The sequence below is a fragment of the Tympanuchus pallidicinctus genome, unplaced genomic scaffold (assembly GCF_026119805.1).
Source record: "Tympanuchus pallidicinctus isolate F22 unplaced genomic scaffold, pur_lepc_1.0 scaffold11, whole genome shotgun sequence".
In the NCBI taxonomy this organism is placed as follows: domain Eukaryota; kingdom Metazoa; phylum Chordata; class Aves; order Galliformes; family Phasianidae; genus Tympanuchus; species Tympanuchus pallidicinctus.
The window spans coordinates 10,939,446-10,960,307 of record NW_026294627.1 but is presented as its reverse complement, the minus strand read 5'-3'; the positions used below and the strand labels follow the sequence as shown (position 1 = coordinate 10,960,307).

General features: G+C 40.8%; 1 protein-coding gene across 1 annotated transcript in view; it reads left to right on the top strand.

The window, feature by feature from the left end:
• The first annotated feature begins 650 nt into the window (after positions 1-650).
• The window catches only part of PGR (progesterone receptor), a 37,345-nt gene continuing 17,133 nt past the window's right edge, over positions 651-20,862 (top strand). Inside the window, exons 1-3 of the mRNA XM_052670913.1 lie at positions 651-2,018; positions 3,178-3,329; positions 16,041-16,157. Coding sequence (XP_052526873.1) covers positions 841-2,018; positions 3,178-3,329; positions 16,041-16,157 — 1,447 coding nt within the window. The 5' untranslated portion in view covers positions 651-840. The remainder of the gene's footprint in view (positions 2,019-3,177; positions 3,330-16,040; positions 16,158-20,862) is intronic.

Sequence of the window (20,862 nt, the reverse complement as noted above, 5' to 3'; positions counted from 1 at the left end):
AATTAAAGTATTAGAAGCACAGAATGCCTCATTTTTAATTTTTTTCCCCGGTATTTTCTTTCAAAACCCTTTTGCTTTCTCTGCTGTAGGGTATTTCAGAGGCCCCATAATGTGATGTGAGGTGTTTAATAGTCCCTTGGTTTCTTTGCTACTGGAAAATAGAAGACGTATTCATTCTAACAGGGCGTAGAGGAACTTAAACCTGAAAGACACAGCGAACGTCTGAAAGACGGGGTGAAGAACCAGGGAGGAGAGGACGTGTCTTCCTCCCCGTACAGCGATTTGTCCAGCCTGCGTGCAGCCGGCGTTGCACCCCTCGAGCAGGACAGACACCTGTAAGAGCCGGGGGACGAGGTGAGACGGGGCTGCAAAGGCTGGGCGGCGTGGAGCGGAGCCGAGGGGGAACGGGAGCGGTGGGAGGGCCGCGGCAGGCGGAGCGAAGGAGGGGCCAGGCCGTGCCGGGAGCTGACGGAGGGAGCCTGCGGCGCCCGAGCGCGGAGCGCCGAAGGGGCGAGGAGGAGGCTGCCGGCCGGGGGCAGCGGGGAAAAGGGAGGGGCAAAACCGGGCGCCGCTCAGCGGTACGAGCGGCGGTGGGGCGGGGAGCGGCCGGGGGAGCGTGGCGGGCAGCGGGAAACGAGGCGCCGTCCCCGCCCGCCCTCCCGCTGCCCCTCGGAAGACAGCAGTCGCTCAGCTCGCTCTCCCCTCCGTAGGACCGTCCCGGCGGCGATCGGCGCACGGCTGGGGCTCTTCGTAACTCAGCGCCATGTGAGCGGGAGCTCCGTCCGGGCCGCGAGGAGCCGCGCCGGAGGTTTGGCGGCGCCCAGCGCTGCTCGGGGCAGCATGACCGAGGTGAAGGCCAAGGAGCCCCGAGCGCCTTCGTCCGCCCAAGACGGGGCGGTGCTGCTGCAGGCTCCCCCCAGCCGCGGAGAAGCGGAGGGCATCGACGTCGCCCTGGACGGGCTGCTCTACCCCAGAAGCAGCGACGAAGAGGAAGAGGGCGAGGAGAAGGAGGAAGAGCCACAGCAGCGGGAGGAGGAGGAGGACCGGGAGGACCGGGACTGCCCCTCGTACCGGCCGGGCGGCGGCTCGCTTTCCAAGGACTGTCTGGACAGCGTCCTGGACACCTTCCTGGCTCCCGCGGCTCATGCCACGCCCTGGTCCCTGTTCGGGCCGGAGGTGCCAGAGGTGCCCGTCGCCCCTATGAGCCGCGGACCTGAGCAAAAGGCTGTGGACGCCGCCCCGGCGGCTCCCGGCCCCTCGCAGCCGAGACCCGGGGCTCCGCTGTGGCCGGGCGCCGACACTCTGAGCGTCGCCGTGAAAGCGCGTCCGGGAACCGAGGGCCCCAGCGAGGGTAGAGCCCCGGGGCTGCCCGGCGCCGAGGAGCGCGGCTTCCCGGAGCGGGACGCGGGGCCCGGAGAAGGCGGCCTGGCGCCCGCCGCGACCGCTTCCCCGGTGGCTGTGGAGCCGGGCGCGGGGCAGGACTACCTGCACGTGCCCATCCTGCCGCTCAACTCTGCCTTCCTGGCCTCGCGCACGCGGCAGCTGCTGGACGTGGAGGCGGCGTACGAGGGCAGCGCCTTCGGACCGCGCTCCTCGCCCTCCGCCCCCGCCGCGGACTTGGCGGAGTACGGCTACCCGCCGCCCGACGGCAAGGAGGGTCCCTTCGCTTACGGCGACTTCCAGAGCGCGTTGAAGATCAAGGAGGAGGGCGTCGGTCTGCCCGCCGCCCCCCCTTCGTTCCTGGGCGCCAAGGTTGCCCCCGCCGACTTCGCACAGCCTCCGCGTGCCGCGCAGGAGCCCTCGTTGGAGTGCGTCCTCTACAAGGCCGAGCCGCCCCTCCTGCCCGGCGCGTACGGACCGCCGGCGGCCCCCGACAGCCTGCCGTCCACCTCGGCCGCGCCGCCCGGCCTCTACTCGCCGCTCGGCCTCAACGGGCACCACCAGGCGCTGGGCTTCCCCGCGGCCGTGCTGAAGGAGGGCCTGCCCCAGCTGTGCCCGCCCTACTTGGGCTACGTGCGGTAAGGGCTGAGCTCCGCGGTTCTCCTCGGCGAAGCTGGGCTATAGCGGAGGTGGTCCCGTGGGGCGCTGGAAGTCAGGCAGGCAGGTGCCGAGGGACGTCAAGACGGCGTTTCGCTACCTCGGTTCTGTGTTTAGACGGCAGTTGGGGCTGTATTTCTCTTTTCTCCTGTGTTTTGATGCATGCTGGGGGATGCCAGCGCTGATAGGAAGCCAGCGGGGGTATTATTTCTTTAATTTGCAGCTGATGCTCTTGTGGGCACAGTTACAATCTGAGAAAAGCAGCACTTCTGTTATGGTTGCTCACTGCGATGTCTTGAGAAATAACTAGCTGCAAAGAAGGGGGGAACGGCATCGGTGTTGCTGATGTCTGAACTGGCAGATGGACAGTGTTGGTAAATATTCTTCAGATTAGGAGCTCTGATTTGAGAAAAAGTAGTCAATTTCACATAAAAAGTGGAACATTTTGTATGTGCATATGGATTTGCTAGAATGAAATGGCTTACTGTATGCGAGGCATTATGCATTACCTAGAAATACTTTTAAAAATAAGTATGTGCAGTGCTACTGTTTCAGTGGAGATACTGGATTTTATCTTAACGATTAGCTAGGCTGTTTTTATTTGTTTGTTTTCCTTGACAACGTACATAGCAATACTTTTCACTTTTGGCTTTCCACTTGTCACTTGCCATAACCTGCTCACTGAATTGCCTGCTGATCAAAAGCTGCAGCTTTTGCAGAAGTGACATGCTGGTTATTGAGGACTTTTCTAATCGAGATAAAGCTTTGTGATTTCCCATGTGGAGGAAGTTTTGAAATGCAGTTGATTTCTAATTGGTTCCATCTCTATGCCATGCTCTGTTGAGGAAAAGATAAGTCAGTATGACTTTGCTCGGAGGACTTGCTGAGCTGAAGAAGATGGAATGTTTTGACAGTGTCTCAAATTGAACCTTTTTATCAAAACCATTTTCAATGAGTAGACACTACTACAAATGTGCCTTTTATCCTGGTGTAAAGAGAAGCTTAAGCAGAAAGGCAATGCTGCTTTTTTTTCCCTTGATTTTCTATTGAGGAAGTTTTTATTGTAGAACTGATTAATTTGGGTAAGTTGCTAACTGTTGCAAATCTGGATGTTTCATTTCTCTTCTTTTTCTTTTCAAGGCCAGATACAGAAACCAGCCAAAGCTCCCAATACAGCTTTGAATCACTACCCCAGAAGATTTGTCTCATCTGTGGCGACGAAGCTTCTGGTTGCCACTACGGAGTACTCACCTGTGGGAGCTGTAAAGTCTTCTTTAAAAGGGCAATGGAAGGTACTATATCATACCATTGTTCCTAATTATGTTAAATAGTTCTTTCTAGGTCTGCGGATAATGTATCCTTTACTTACTGATAATCTTTGAAAGCATGATTACTGTCATTTTTTGGCAAGTCTATTTAAGCATTACAGTGAATACTAACTAAATTCTTTCATCATTAACTTCACTGGTATTCCTTTTTTTACTTTCTTTGTTGGCTGTTTGTTGTTAATATAAATATTAGGAGATCACGGGGTTGGTGGAAATGTTTTAAGTTTGTTTTCTTTGAATATTTATGAAAAATCTGTATTTGCAGGATGTTACTGATTGATAAAGACATACAGAGAAGGTCAGTACAGTTAGACCAACAAAAAACTTGGCTTTTATCTAGCCTCTTCATACCTACCTTTTTTTTTTTTTAAAAAAAAAAAAAGTCTTTTCCAAAGTCTGATCCTATGGTGAAGAAATATGTTGGGTTTTTTGTTTGTTTGTTTGTTTCAGTAGAAAATTAGAATAATGGGCAACAACCTCGGAAAGCTGAACTGTGACAACAGAAACAACAGAGGTTGTATATAAAACAGAAGTTTTATTGGAAGAATGACAAGTGAACATGAGCTAGATGAACAAATGGGGTTACTTGGTTTATGCATTAGTTGCAATCTGCAGGGAGTTGTTTATAATGATGGACTCCTTTCATGAAGCGCACAATATAATTATTAGCATTGAAATAATCTCAGTCATAGATCGATCTCTTAACTTCATTTACGCTTGAAGCACTTCTTCACTTCTTTCTAGTCAGAAATAAAGGTGACAAATTACCCCTCTTTAAAAAGAATATTATAATTTTAAATACAAGTGAAAATAGTGCTTAAAATTCACAGAGTCAAAGTAATAAATTCATTTGAGACATTTTCCTTACAGAATGTCTCCTTCCCCTTCATTTTTTGGCGCAGGAATGGTTGATGCACCTTTAAAAAATTTAATACTCCTACCCATGTTTCTTTAAGAATTATTTGTGCGAATAACGTGTGTGACTTTTTGAGTGCAAAGTTATCATCAGCCCTGTTTTTATATACTTTCCATAAGGTACACAATAAGAAATTAAAAAAAAAAAAAAGACTCCAAATAGATTACTTGGGCTACCTGCTGGATTTTCTGTATTTAGATTTCTCTTTCATATCATTGCACAGTTGTCCAGTGCATACATGACAAGGGATGTAATGCAGTATTACTGGGTTAGTCACAAAATGCCTGTTTTCTATTTTAATTGATTAGGTAATCTCAGATATGTTGGCTATTTCAAATCTAATAGCAAATGTATTATTTTTTTTTTTCCCTAACAAAACCCACTATTCGTACACCATTCATTTTACTTACCCCTAGTGTGTAAGAAGTGCAGTATTAAATAAATACTTCCTTTGGGATGGAACTGACCATCACGTTATCCAGAAAACTCCATTTTCCATATCTAACCTTTTTGAAATAACTATTTGAAGTTGTGCAGGTGAATCTAGGAAAGTTTCTATGCTGAGTGTGATTTAATTTGAGTAGAGCTAATGGATATCTGTATACTGTGTCAGTAGTCCAGAATTGTATGTGGATAACTAAGATGAAATTATAGATTTAAATTCTTCTAGAATGTTGGCAATAAATTCTTACATATTTATACGATTTAGCAAAGCTTTTGTTATTTGGGTTCCTGACTTGCTCTATGTGCCTGCATGTATAAATAAAATGATGGTCTCAGTATGGTAAGTATATTTTGTTCGAAACAGAATCCCAAGCAGTAAACCCAAACTGCAAGGCTTTTAGTGAAGGTGAGGGGGATGCAGAAGAACAGATAGGGAAAAAAGGTAGTGCTGGAGGTGGGGAGAAGAAAATGCAGATAGGGAATAAATATACCAGTATTTTAGGAAGTATTTCTCTGCGTTCAGAGGTGGTCTGAATGGTTGGTTTTGGTTGGTTGCCTGCAAGAGTTGATTTATGTACCCATTGATTCAATTGTACAAGTTGCAAAGGTTTTTTAAAATACTCAAAGTTCTCTTTTGGTTATCAAGAAAATAATAGAAGTTACTTTTATTTATACTTAGAGAAGAAAACTGAAAGCACAAACCTGAACTCAATAAGTTGATGTGGTAGTATCGCTTGCTTTTGTGAGCTGAGGGTGACGGGTAGTTTGAAGTTGTCAATCAAAGAATATTCAGAGTTAACATTTAAAATGCTTTAAAGAATTACTGTATGTGCAAATTAATTTGCTCTTGGTGTCAGGCATTTTTTAAGTGCTACCAGTTTATCAAACTTATGGTCACAAAAACAATTGTTATAAAATTGCCAGCGGAGCTTATAGGAAAATGAAGTTTAGGAAGTGAGTTCTTCCTCATTTTTCTTTAAATTGACAAATGGTCTTTAATATTTTATAGAGATATCTTCACATAAAACCGTGTAAAACTGTTAATTTTTGCTTTATATTTGTAAAAGCATTTGCCTTCCTTTGCCTTTTTTCACAGCGACAAGTGGTTGTGGGAATCAGAAGTGTTTGAGGCCAACATGAATACATGGCATTGCAGCAGAAGAGTTAGGAATTTACTCTCGGTTTGTTTGAATGTCTGGGACAACAGACATTAATATGTGCTTCAAGTTCAGGATGAGAGCACTGTACGAGTAGCAGTGTTAGGGACTGTGCTCAGCAGCAGCAGCTAAGACTTGACTGGTGAGAAACAGACTTCTCTCTGAGACCTAAATTTGGCAAATTCTGCTGGATAAAAAGTACTTTCCATCAGAGTTTTCACTGTCTCTGCATAAGGGTAGAGGAGGGTGATGAGTTGAGGATGAGCTACATCTACGCTGTGAAGACTGACTGTTGTTTTGTGCAGCCTTTCTGATAAGGTTTATCTGACTTGTGCTATGTACAAGCAGCTTATGATGGAAGTGTGATTCACTACATACGTACTGAAATACTGTGCATCAGGAATGTTGCTACAGTTGTGTTTTTTCATAGCTTAAAAAAACAGAACAGTGTGCCAAACATTGACTAAAATGACCCAGGGCCCCTTACAAAACCCTCTTTCTGAACAGTGAAGTGTTGTACTGTACATATACCTTTTCATCTATGAAATTAAGGTATCAACTATAAAAAGTTCCCATTCTCTTAATACTTCAGTGTTTTCCATTTGTTAATCTCACTTTCCAGGGTCTGTGGATTGGAATTTGGTGCAGTGTGTGCTGTATATCTGGCAGCTGCAAACACTGCATGTAGCAGAGAAGGCATGCATGCTTCATGTTGAGAAATACAAATGTTTTTCAATTAATTTATGTAATATTACTAAACATTTTCATTTTGTATGTGACCAAAATATGATAGCAACAGTAAATTTATTTTCAAATTCAAACATTTGAAATAATCTCCATGCAGGTCATAAAGATCAACTAGAAAATTTCGTTTGTGAGAGAAAAGAATTTGCCTTATGAAAAGGGAAATAAGATCTGTGCTGATATGTAACTGTATCTTCATCGTATACAAATATACATTGCTCAGTTGTTTGGCAGACAGTAATTTGCTGATCTGCATGCTGCACAGTGGTGTCTGCTAGGATCGTGTTTGTTCTGGTGCTAAGTGATGCTGGGCTGCTTGCAGTTCTCATTATGCCTTCGTACTGCTTTCCTGATAGGGACTACTTAGAATGCCATCAGCTGCAGAAATGTCAATTAGCCAAATTTTGGGCTTAACTTCATGCAGTGTGTTTAGAAGCAGTATTGAATATTGCATCTTTTCAGGTGGAATGGAAGTTCTTTCAGATAGTGTAAAACCACTTTCGGTACGGAGCACCAGCACCAGACTGCTCTGTACTACTGAGGTTGCTTTGTTCTAACTTTAGATCTGCACAATAGGAGTAACCTGAGTTACTCATCTGAAGTTCATTGTATAGTGAATGGAGAGAAGTGGGAACTTCTAGGAAGTAATTCACTGACTTATTTCAGATATCTACTGATGATGAAAATGGCAGTGCTCTCGCTAACTGCTCTCTGTACTGAGCATAAAGGCAGTGTCAGGTGATGATGTGAGCAGTCTGCTCTTGGTGTTATGAATCTCACCCACGCCACAAAGGTAGCTAATACCTTTTCAGACTACATAATAAATGTGACAGTTATTTAAAGTAATCATCGGGCAGTGTGATCTCGTGGGTGGCAGCTCTGCCCAGGGCAGGGAGGTTGGAACTTTATGATCTTCAAGGTCCTTTCCAACCTGAGCCATTCTGCGATTCTATTTCTAGTCAAACTACTAGTTACTAAACAAGCATTTAAGTTTGACAGTGTCCATCTCCTCATTCGATACACCTGTTCCACAAAACTGGTGATTACTGGTAAGGAGCGGTTCTTTAGGGGCTACCAAAGGAAAGACTTAAACAAGTATCCTTTGTATGTTAGTCTGCCATGTGCACAGCGATACGTGGTTGCACTTCAGAATGTTCTTTTTATAACTGGTTGCAAATCCTGTGTTCTGACAAGTGGCTGTTGCTTAATATCATTAATGTTATCATCCTTAACATCCTTTAACGTTTGAGTGTGTTTCAGCAACCTGTGATCTGCTGCGGTTAAAATATGGGACTTGCATGCTACACTGAGACAGGAGAACATTACTCTATTCTTCTCATATAGTTACATAATCTGCCATTATCTGCAGAGGCAATATTTTATGTGAGAATTGCTGTACCAGGCTGAAGGCATTTACAGTGTGGATGTATGTATTTGAGTTAATCACTGTGGGCATCCTTTGAAGGGACACTATTAAGAAACCCAAATTTAGACACCTACTCAAGGTTAAAATAAATTCTAAAGTACCTGCTTTTCCTCTAATGCCCAAGAATGGAGTGTATGTTACCTATTCTGCTGAGTGTCCACACTTGAGAATCTAGTCAGCTAAATGAAGCCCTTCTTCAAGATTTTCAAGCAGTTTGTTGTTCTTTGGATATTTTGATTAGGGGGCAGCAGTATCTGCTTGTTTATTTATTTATTTATTTATTTAAATACATCTTTTTTCTACTAATATTTCTGTTTTTCTGCCTTTGTTACTCTTGTGAGTGACCCTTTATTACTCTTACGAGTGACCCTTATCCCACAGGTTCAAATGTAGGACAAGTCAAAGAATAAGAGGAAGATATATATTGAAGACGTCATCAAGGCAATATGCTGTAATATTGTCACTGATATAGACGTTAGGGTGACTGAAATGCAGATATGTAGGTTGTTCTGAAACTAATGCCTCCTATTTATTTACATGGAAACTACAACAGGTACAAAGACCACGATAATACTACTTGTTAGAAAAAAAATTTAACTACAAAATGCTATTTTTCAACATAGTCACAAGCACTAGCTATGCACAAAAGCTAGCTATTAACAAAAGCCTACATTCTGAATTCTGTGCTTGTAAAAGTCTGCGCCAGTGGAGCTGTGACCACTGCTGAAACACCCCACCCAGCACCTCACTGTGCTCACATTCACTGTTTGGTCTCCATAAACAATGTGAATGGATGCCATTTTTTCCATATGGCAGAATTCAGTTCCACACCTTTTCTTCACATGCACTTCTGTGTCAGACACTATTTTGTCACGCCACCCCTCTGCTGCCATCTATCACACATCTACAAAATGTAATGGAATATGGCAGGAAGGTTCAACATCTACTTCCATACACTGACATCTGCCTCTGATGTTGTGGGCCAATACCATTAAAAAGAAGGCATTACATTTGGAGCAGCTCTCATATGCTTCTTACGTTGGTAGAAGACAACAGCAGTCTGGGATCAGAAGTAAAAACGGTACTGTGATGATGCATATGTTTGAAACAGTTGGAGTGCTTTTAAAGTAGATTGTATGTTCAAATCCCATGATCTGTGTTTTATAAGAAATATGCTCCTCACTGACTATAAGCTGTTAATTTTATCATTTTACATATTTCTACCAGTAATATACTTCACTCAAAAATGGTGATCATGGAATATTGCCATAAAACAAACTGGAGATGCTGACTTGTGGAAGCCAGCATGATTTTCTGAAAGATATTGGCTATGCAGAATTCTTACAGCTATCAGTTTTTGTAGTTAGGCAGAAAGTCTTTATGTCTTTCAGGATGTTACCTGAAAAAAAAGCAGATAAAATCAATGTGAAAGAGTAATCCTGATTTTGCAGTTTGTAATGGTTAATATAATGGACATTTTTCTTTTTCTTTTTTTTTGGTCCAGTTGCTGATGGTGGAATAGATGGGGAAATCAAAAAGATTTTTAAAAGGGTTATAACTTCCAACTATCTAGAAGTGAATGAAAATGGGGTAATTATGCTTAATTGTTCTGTTTTGGAGATAAAAACAATGTGTTGCTGTCTAGAGAAGTAGCTTTGGAAGGAAGAAGACAGTGGCATTGCAGTGTTCACAGCAGAAGGCAGGACAATTTTCAGATCAGAATAAAGCATAAGAAAGGGGTCAGTCAAAGATGGTACAGATACTGGAAGTGTTTTGTTCAAGAGAAGAAAAGCAAGGATAGTTTTGAAAATGCAGCTTCCCTTTTAAAGAAGCACGTTTTATTCACTTAGCAAATAAAATTTGACAGATGTTTAAACATCAGACAACAGACTGGGCGTATATGCGAAGTTTGTTGATCTGTCAATCTGCTCAGCAAATAAGGTATAATGTAAGATACATCAGGTTTAACTTAGGAGTGAACATTTTATGATTTTGCTTTCTTTTTGAAACAAAATATTTTAATTCAGCCTGTTTTTTCATCACATGAAGTGAAGGCAGAGCAGTGAAGGACTAACTCACAAAGGAACTGCTGGTACCTGCTATGCTCACAAACCCCATCACTGAGTGCATAGAAGTGGTAAGGCAGTTGCACAAGGTGTAAAACTGTGTCTGTCATCTTTGGTCCCTTGAGGGAGTCAAACACACTTTTCTGTCCTTGCAACACTGACCTCAAGGCTGTTGGATTATTTGGACTGCAGTCACTGTTCACTATTTACATCTTTTACTATATCGATGCAAGGAGAAGAAAAGTTTCCAGAATGGAATATACTCCCATGTTACTCATCTATCCACTCTTTGTCCTCTTTGATCCACGGAATCCTAAGTCCTTTGCTGTGAGGCAGATACGCTTCAATAGCAAGGCTTTAATATTACTTTATAGTCCTTATAGAGTAGCTGATTATTTGTGTGAGTGCATCTGTGCTGAACTGCAGCCAGCCTACACAGAAGCTGTACGCTTGTTTGCAAACTCTCATTTCTTCCTGTCTGCAAATAAAAGTGCTTTGTAGAGCTCTAGACCGGACACCTGCTTAAGATTTGGGAAAAGTTAATTTTGATTCTAGTGGTCAAAGAGGGGAATTTAATGGAAGTCCCCCAGCTAAGCACTAAGCTTTTTGTAGATGATATTTGGTAAGGTCAGTGAGAGATGTGGTTTGTTCTTAAGTAGTTAGAGACTAAGTCTCAGTTTGGTCTCATCTTGTAGAGAAAATGTTAGTGCAGTGGAGGAGTCGGTATTAAATAATAAATAAGTATTATTTGAGGTGTCTGAAATCTTGAAGATTGCAGTGGTGTACAGGGACACATGAGGGACAATTCTCAATATGACTAACTGTAGTACAGATTCTTGGTTCTGTGAGATGCATGCTATGAACACACACAGTGAAAGGCAAGCTCAGCACACATTTGCTGTTTTGCAGATAGGAACAGTGTAAAAGTGGTGGTTTCAGATAAGATCAAAGGTCAGACAAGTTGCATTTCCTATTTCTGAAGAGGAACAAGCTGCACTTTTTGCCTGGTTATGGGAAACACCGATAGAGTCAGTCCAAATCCACAGTAATCCTTATCTGTTATATTAGCTTCACTTTCAGGAGTCAAAAGTATGCTCAAAAACTTCATCTGGGCCATGGTGTTCAGTACACATTTGTGTAACTGTTTTCCATTTTGTTTTGAAACCACGGGAACCACTGAAGGTGGGTTAGTGAACAACTAAGTCCTTTGTATTTTAAATCTACTATCTTAATTGTTTTTTGTTTTTTGTTTTTTTTTTTTAATAGTTCTTATGATATGAAAAATATTTTAAGAGTTAAAGAGCATATTGAGAGAAAATTATTGAGCAGAACCTGGCTTTCAGGAAGGTAGAAGTTAATGCTGGAAAGTGTTTCTCAATAAAATCATTCACGAAGAGATATGGTATCTATTTACTGTTTTTAGATATTAGATATTTTATATATTTAATCTGTTTTAATATTTAATCAAAAGATTTCTGAAACACTGTCATGTGTGTTGTGAATAGTGGTTGTTCAATGATGGTATGGGCTGATTCTGTGAGACAGTGTTGCATGGTAAGAGTGGTACAGGGAGACAGAATCAGCTGTGGGAGAGAAGATTTGAGAAAATGCTTTTGTTTGTGGGCAGTAGGAAATGAGAGTTCTCAAACAAGGGTGTTGCTTCTGTGCAGACTGGCAGCAGCTCAGCACAGATGTACTCACACAAATAGCTGGCTGCCTGCGTGTGGTTCTCCCTGTGCAGATACATTTTCCATATTTTGCATATCTGCAAAATTTCAGCAACTCCAATAGTGCACTCAAATGACTTTAAGTGACTTAAGGTATGTCAGTCAGCTAAGTGAATCGTGTAGTTTTTAAAGACACTGTACATGTACACAACACAGAATTTCTCTGTGTTATTAGTGCAGATTTACAGTTGGAGTTCCCTGTTTCCATTAGGACTTCCACATTTACTCACATAAGTGAACACAGATGGGGGTTAAGAAGAGTGCTATCCTATGACAGTCTGGAGTACATAAGTAACAGGTGAAATCTCCGTGTTTTCTTCACACCTAAGTTACAAGCTGAAGCTTTGAGAGGTTGAGAGAAAACTATAATGTGCATTTTTAAGGACAGGTGAAAAATAAACACGTTTTGGAAACTACACTGGGAAAAAACTTCCTAGGAAAAGGTGGTTGCCAGAAGGCTTTTAGGTTCATATTTTAGTATGAGATACAAATTTAAATCTTTACTTTCTAACCTGGGCTCTAGTGATTACCCTGCTGTCTTGGTATTTGTGTTTTTCTTTCCCAGTTAAAATGGCATGAAAGATACTGAGTGACAAGCTGCCAGTTGAGCAGGAATTTTGTCTTTACTGGGATCTTTGGATACTTTATCAGTACGTGTGTTTAATATCACTGCAATACCCATATATTAAAGTGAATCAATTAATACATGGACATAATTTGGAATTTAATCAAATATCTTTGTGTTTTCCCTTTCCTACACAATCAGTCCTTCAGATGGTTGTCTGTACTTAAATAGTAATATTGAGCAAGTAGTAGTTTCTCAGAACCCAGCTCTGGACAGCAGTAGAAAAACAGACACAGTTTCGGATGTGATTGTTTATTCAGATTTTTCTATCTGTGAAATCCAACCAGATGACTGAGATAACTAAAAAAGCCCTAACAGCTTAAACTATACAAAATACTAGGTGAACATTATATGTGTTCCAAATCAGAATCAGTGGAATACACATAAAGATGGGAGCCACTGGGGGAGAGGTTGGATAACAGTGAGCAGAATGGAAAATCATGTGAAATATAATTCAAACTCAGGATGCGGTTGTGGCTTCTTTATAGCCTGCAAATGAGGAAGTGGTTGACAAGTGTTAAAACTCATGATTTTATCTCTGTAATCTCACAAGGGGGTTTAGTGGGCAGGGTGTTGGCTTTTTCCTTTGTTCTTTTTTTAATGCTGGTTTCTTCTTAATGGGAGAAATAAAACAGGTAAACATATAAGAAGGACTGTGTCACTGGTCTCTAGTAGATTGCAAATACAAGGTATTAAATGGGAATGAAATAGTACTTACTTTTTGAACATCTAAGCAAATTCTTATTTCACAGTATGCACTGGACAGAGGGACTCTTTAATCCTTTCTAATCTTAAACTCAAATGTGGAGTGTTATGTTCACTAGAACATAGAAACACTCGAGCAGTTTTCATAATTATAATTCATTTGCAGTTTGTTCTGCAGAATTGAAAGCATTTGTTCTGTTCTGGATGTATAATAAGCAGTTGATGAGTTGTTATGTAGTGTTAAAGTAGCTCCTGCATTTTCAGCTGAAGAGGAAGTTGGATCTGTTGATAAACCCTACATTATGATGAGGTTTATAAGGGCTGTAGTGAACCTTAAATGTGCGTAACAGTGAATTTTAGGTTTTTCAATATCTTGCACTCTTTAGCAATATTAAATTTAAATGTGCATGAGTGTAAATCATGCTATTAACTTCTGTTGCCATTGCTGCTTCCACCTGAGCTTTTTAGCCTCTTTTGGCAGTGAGAGCACACCCTTGGGGCGCTGAGGGTGCATAGCATGTGCTGGTAGCAAGAGCATTTCTACATACAGATATCATTTTAGAACGTGTGAACACTTTGAGTGTTTGCAGAGTAATGTTTCATGATATTACAGTAGCTTTGGTAGATCAGCATTTTTGTGTCAGTGTGAGAAGAAAAGTAAAACTTGCATGCCTGTGTCATCGTGAGCCGCTCATAGGCATTCACTGGAAGGACATAATCTATTTTTGGTCTTGGATGTGGGCTACATGGACTCAGACTGTGCATAAATTCAAAAAATTCCCAAACAAGTATGCCCAGAAGAGAAGCCAAACAAAACTACAAAACACTCACAGACGTAACTTAAACCTTATATTTAAGCATTCCTTTGGAAATTAACTGTTCATTAAAGCATCAGAACGCAATAATGCAAAGATAATCTCACGCTCCATAGATTTTATGTTAAGTAACAGAGGCTTAAAGCTGTTGTTGCTTTTCAGAAGACTGAGTGGTTTTGTAGCTAATGAAGGTGAAGTAAGATGAGGGAAAGGCTGTGAATAAATCTCAAGGAAAATGTGTTCAAAATAAGTGTTTTGTTCATGGTCTGCTGTCAAAAGCAAGACAGATGTGTATTCATTTGGTTGATTTTGGTAGTGTTTCCTGTAAGAAGGAATCCAGGATTAGAAGTAATGGGAGAAATTAAATGAGAACACCTTGTGATTTAAAGCATTAATAAATACATTTAAAATGCCAGGCAGTGTGTGAGACAATTGCTTCTATTTACCTGTTGTTTTCTAAAGCAAAAGAAACTGTTACAAAAATGGATTTCAAGCAATAAGGCTTCTTTCATTAAGCCCATTCTAGTGGTTGTTAAAAGTCAAGCAAGGTAAGAAGGAAATTAATTGTTGTAAAGATGTTGCCACAGAAGCCATCTCATTCTGTTTCACATGGTTTAGCACCACGTCTTGTCTTCTTGTTAGGACAGAGTTGTGTTCATCTCCTGATTTTTTCGTCTGAGGAATTCATTTTCTTTTTGTCTCTCTCCCATTTAGAAAACTTATTGGTGAACAGTTTCTTACTTTACTGTGTGCAGATAAAGGGTGGAATATGGTAATAACGAAAGCAGTAACAGCAGCTGAGCAGAATAATCACCTCAGATTTGTTTGCTGGGGACATCAGATGGCTGACTCAGAATAGTACCCATCTACAAATAAGTACAAATCTAAAAGTTGTGCTGTTTCTAAAAAATCTAAAAATTGTACTCTTTCTATCTAAAAATTGACTCTAAATCTAAAAGTTGTACTCTTTTGTATTTGGAAGTCCACTCTACAGTATGCCACAGAGAAGCATCCCTGATGTTGGTACATCCTGTAGTTTATCTGTATCTTTTTGATTTATTTTATTACTCTTGAAAGGAAAATATTTTTTTATGCTTCAGTGTTAGAAACAGAAAATATGGAAATGAATGGAAGGTGATGTGCAAAAACAGGAAGAATCTTAAAGTTAAGCCTTACAGGATAAATTCTTAATGAGCGGATTGGTTTGATTTCTTATTACAGCTTTGTTTACTCATGAGAAACGAAATTGAATCACAGAGGTCATCAGTGTTATACAAAAGCATAAAAATATATTTTTTAAATTCTCTACAAGAGAAATTTGAAAGTATTGGAAGCTTGTTGTGAGAAAAATATGTTAGTGTATCAGCTGGATTTCATGGTTTGCTAATAAAATGGCTGCTCTGCTAGAAGACAGTTTATTTTAAAACATTCCATTTTGACATAAAAATGACAGCGTCTTCCTAACTAAGTGTCTCAGAACTGCACAATAAAAGAGATGCCTTTCCTGAAAGCTAAACTAAACCAAAAATTTACAGCCTTCTCTTTGATCTTATTGGCTCTGTTCAACTGGTTTGTCAGCAGGTCTCGTGCAGACGAGATTCTCCAGCAGAGACAGTTAACTCTGCTTTTTTATAGTATTGTGTAATGCTCAAATTCTTCATTCAATCTGTAGGAAATTTCCTATAAATCCCAGACAATGTAAGTACTTTACTGTAAGGAAGAATAATGTAAAACAAACAAACAAAAGTCCGACAGAAACAAATCTGTCATCTTTATTGATTTGCATGAGAAATATTGATAGTTTCCTATTTTAAGTGGTTTGTACTGTCTGCTAATTATGTTGGATTTATGTAGATGGGAATGCCAGTCTTAAACCAAAGGAATTATTATATTTAGATAGTTTCAGGTGATTATTTAAAAGCTAATGTGAAATGAATGGGTCCTTTGATGGGTCAGGTCACTTTTTCTTTCTTTTATTTTGGAACGTTTTTACAGAGAAATAATTTTGTCATGCAAAAAACATTGTATTAATCTTGTTTTTCTCTTACAGGGCAGCACAACTATTTATGTGCTGGAAGAAATGACTGCATAGTTGATAAAATTCGTAGGAAGAATTGTCCAGCGTGTCGCTTGAGGAAGTGCTGCCAAGCTGGAATGGTCCTGGGAGGTGAGCTGCTTTCCACATCTCACTTGGAGAAATAGGCAGTCAAGAAACTTCACTCTCTTGAGTTTAATCTCGATTTGATGCTGTAAAGGAAGGAACCACATCAAAATGGTATTCTTGGAAGGATTACCTGATGTTCAAAATAATTTTAATTCTTTCCTTGTAATTTTTCTTTAATGAAAGTCTGGAAATGCTGGAGCAAAAATAACTTTCTGTATGAACTGATGATGTATACTTACATTCATTTTCTTGAAACAGGAGGAATTGTATTTTTTGTGTTTATTTATTAATAGTCCTGAATCATTTGATAAAAAAAGCAAACAGAAATCAACACAAAATCTGGTGTAGGGAACCTGCATTGGCAGGGGGTTGGACTTGATGATCTCTGGAGGTCCCTTCCAACCCCTACAATTCTGTGATTCTGTGATCAGAGATCAGTACTCTCTCTGCTTTTCTGCTGAGCTCATCATTGCTTTGTATAGAATTCAACAGTTTTTTTATCCTTCTTTTCCACTGGAGGGGCTTAAGCAGTGATTGTAGCAACGCAATAGATTTGTGCATAGTAGGTACTGGGAATTCCTGTCTTCATATTATGTCTTGCTGTCACAGATTTGTTTTTTAACATAACATTAATCTGTGTTGAGTCCTCTGTCTTCAGGAGCACAGGGTAGTTACTTGACAAGTTTTGCTATGCTAATATGCAGGAATAATATGTTTTTTTTTTTTTTTTTGTTTTTTTTTTGTATTTTACATGAGAACTTAAGCTGTGTGATGTTTTGCACCAGCGTAGGGCTTGAAGAAATGTATGGCTGAAGATGTATGGCAAGGAGTAATATATTTTCAAATGGAATTTGTGGAGAGAAAAAAAAAAAAAAAAAAGGCAAAAAAAAGTATTTTTCTAGTGTGTTTTAGCGAATTAAATGTTTCTCTTTCTACATTTCTGTATTGTTTTTCCCACTGAAAGAAGAAATGGCATTATATACAGTTGGTAATTTCATTATTTTGTTGTGTGTGTGTCCATTCATAAATTAAAATGAGTATGTATTTTCAGGCTGACAGTTTGATTGCACAGCTGTATGCTTTCAGCTTCTGTAATATTCTTTGGCTGCTCCAGCACTTTGCACACATGGCCATTGTGTCATTCTTACATTTTATGCTTTTATCAGTGAAGTAAATCAGTATTCCCCATCATAGGCCAGCTGTTACTGCCTCTCTGGGCTTCAGCCTTCTTAAGAGAGTGCTGCAGCTGCAGGGAGCAGTTCATGTGAAGTGAGGAGGGAGAGGCAGTGCTGCAGGCTGGGCTCTGTTCTGTGACATGCCCCTGAGCTTCTTTGAGTCCTGTTCTCCAAACTGTGTCCCTCTCATCTCACAGCATTGGAGATACAGAGAATAATCATGGTCATTAGCCTTCCCCCCCCTTGCTGCACATTGTTTGGCCTCCTCTTGGTGAAAAAAACAGTACTGCCAAGCATATTGGTGACATTAGACTGGGGAAGGAGGACAGAATGAGAACATGTGATGGACATCAACTAAACAGTAGCTCAGCACCTCAATGCCACTCCTCTCATTGCCCTTTCTCAGAAGGGCTGGTGAAGAAAATTTGATGGGGAAAAAAAGCTCTTGGGTTGAGATAAGGACAGGGAGATTGCTCACCAGTGACTGTCATGGACAAAACAGACTCAGCTCAGGGAGATTAATTTCATTTTTTGCCTGTGGCTAACTGCCCAGGGCAGTGAGAATTAAAAGCAAACTACGAACACCTTCCCACCCTCTCCTATTTCTTCCTTCTGACCAGTGCAGAGGAATGGGGAATGGGGGCTGCAATCTGCTCATAACTCTTCATCTCTGCCACTCCTCCATGTTCATTCTCTGCCCCTTTCCACATGGCTTCCTCTCAAAACAATTCTGTTTGGCTTTCCCAAACACTGCAGCTCTCCTAGCACTGCTCCAACACAGCTCCTTCCCATAGGTCCCACCCACAGGCATTGTTCCAGCACAGCCCCATGGCAGCAGCTCCCCCTGCCCTCCTGCCCCACCGTAGGCTCCTCTCCATGGGCTGCACCTCCCACCTGGGCTGCTCCTGCAGGGGTATCTGTGAGCTGTGCCTCCTTCAGCCATCATCCACTGCTGCACGTGGAAATGTGCTCTGTTCTCTGCCTGTGGGCTGCAGGGGGACAAGCCTCTCCTTCATGGGCCTCTCCTGGGCTGCAGGGAACTGCTGCTTTGTGCCTGGAGCACATCCTGCCCTCCTCCTGCACTGACCTTGGGGGTGCAGGGCTGCTTCTCTCCCACCTCTCACCCCTCTCTCCCAGCTTTCTGTCCCTTCAGTCCACTCTCCCAGAGGCACAGCCGGCATTCCTCACAGCTCAGCTCTGCCCAGTGGGGGTCCCTGTGCTCACATAGCCACCCCTGCAGTCTTACTACATCTGAATCCTTTCTACTCATAACTACACATATCCTTTGGATCCTTCTTAGGGAATGGTGTTATTTTAGATCTGGGGGAGGAATCATAAAATCCTGAATTAGAAGGAACCCGTAAGGATCACCAAGTCCAACTCCTGGCTTCTTCATACAGGACCATCTTAAACAAGAACGTCCAAATGTTTTTCGAGCTCTGGCAGTTTGAGGCTGTGTTTGAGGCTGCCTTGGGCAGCCTGTTGTATGCCCACCATCCTCTGGTGAGGAATATTTTTCTAATACCCAACCATCCCAGGATGCAACAAACATACATTTTGCTCTGTTTGTAGGTTCCTAAAGTGTAAGAAAGATGGACTATTTTGCTAGTAATACTGTGAAATAGTATGTCTTCATTAATGTGTTCTTGTATGAGGATTTTATATCCTCATATTTGAAAACACAATCTGATAGTAAAGGCACTCCATCATGTATTGGGAGAATATAAACTTCCTTCTTCTCTCTGAATGACTGTTTTTTCCAATCTATTACTAGGAAGGTGTAAATAGTTTCTTTTTAGTTGGTGCTAGGCAGCTCTTTCTAACCAGTTTGTGCTGATGTTTAGTCCTTTTCTAAACATACCTAACCAGTGCTGTCTTTCATTGATTGTGGAGGCTGTTCCAGTCCAGTTCTTGGAGGAGCACGTGATCTCTGCCTACATATTCCTGCCTGCTCCAGTGATGTGGTAGCAAGCGGGAAGAAGGGAACAGTGATGCAATGGAATAAAGAAAATATCAAGTGGAGCCATGACTGTGGCATCTCTATTTTTTTTCTCAGCTGGTTCAGATTGAGTGTGGTGTGTCATGTGCTCTTGGTGAATAGGTCTGGGGAGAGTAGGAAGATAATTACACAGATTGAAGTGGAGCAATTAATGCTAAAGAGGACAGAAAAGACAAATTTAGAAAAAAAAAAAAAAAGATGAAAACTGCATAGATCTTATATTGCAAATGAGGATTTAAAATCCAAATTAAAAAAATGCCCTCTATATTACTATTGGTCTTACTACTCTCATATATCTTAGTTTTGCTCTTTACCATTTTTTGCACTTCATTTGCTGCACACATCTTTCAGTGTTCATCACAGCATGACTCTGCTTATTTGGATAATTATCCTCAGGGAGTAAGTGTCCACAGGCAAATTCGCAGTCCATAGGGAAAATTGTATACTTGGATACCTCGTGAACTATTTTTTGGAATTGTTCAATACTTCAGATCTTTTCCTGTGTTTACAGCCTGTAAGAATGTTGCACATTTTGTGATTTCAGTGCTTCAGACAGAACTTCCATAGATACATTTATTTTCTTTTGCTTATATGTGATTTCTTAATTCTAGCCTTCAGTAACTGAGCAAGGACCTTCTATAGTATTTAATATTACTTTTAATATTTTTATATAATATTTAATACTTTAATTTAATATTTAATATTTTAATATTTTAATTTAATAATAAAATTTAATTTAATATTCTATAGTATTTAATTTTAATTTAATTTTAAAGGTGAAGAAGACTATAAGATTTTACAGAATGTTAAGTATAGATTCCAAATATGTGAAATTAATTTTACTGTTGGGAATGCTCTTGTCTTCTACTGAATGTTACTGAATGGCAACCATATAGATAGATGAAAAGTGTATTACATTGACAGCAGCTCCATTTTCTGCCCCTACCTCACAGCAGTTAAATGGGTCTGCACTGTTTTCAAAAGAAATTCTAGTCAGCGCATTACCTAGTAGCAAGAAATAGCTTTAGCAACTGTAATTTCTTGATGTATACAAAGAAAATATTAATGAAAGCATGTATTTCATAATGCCCTAATTTCTCTTCTCTGTGGGAATGTTAATTTAAGTTCTATTGTTTCAGAACTGCACGTGTTAATCTATCTCCTTTCTAGTCTTCTACCTAATAGGATAGCAGAAGGCTTTGTCAGATCCTGGAGTAAACGAACACTCAACTTTTTTTCCTATCAGTGGATTTGCGATTTTCCCAGGCTGACTATCATTGATTCCTTGTTCTGCTCCACTGCTAAATCATCACACTATTCATTGTTTCAGTCAGCTTTCAGTGCTCATTGCAATGATTGGATGCAGACAAATCTTAATTAATTTTCCAGGTAATGGAAGTGGTAGTGTCAGCGGGCTTATTAAAATCAAGATGTATGACTTCTGCTTTTTCGCTTTGTTCCTCTATTTTGTATACACCCTCCTAGGGTGTACACAGTTTGTTCTGCTACACAAAACGTAAGAGCAGAGTGACCT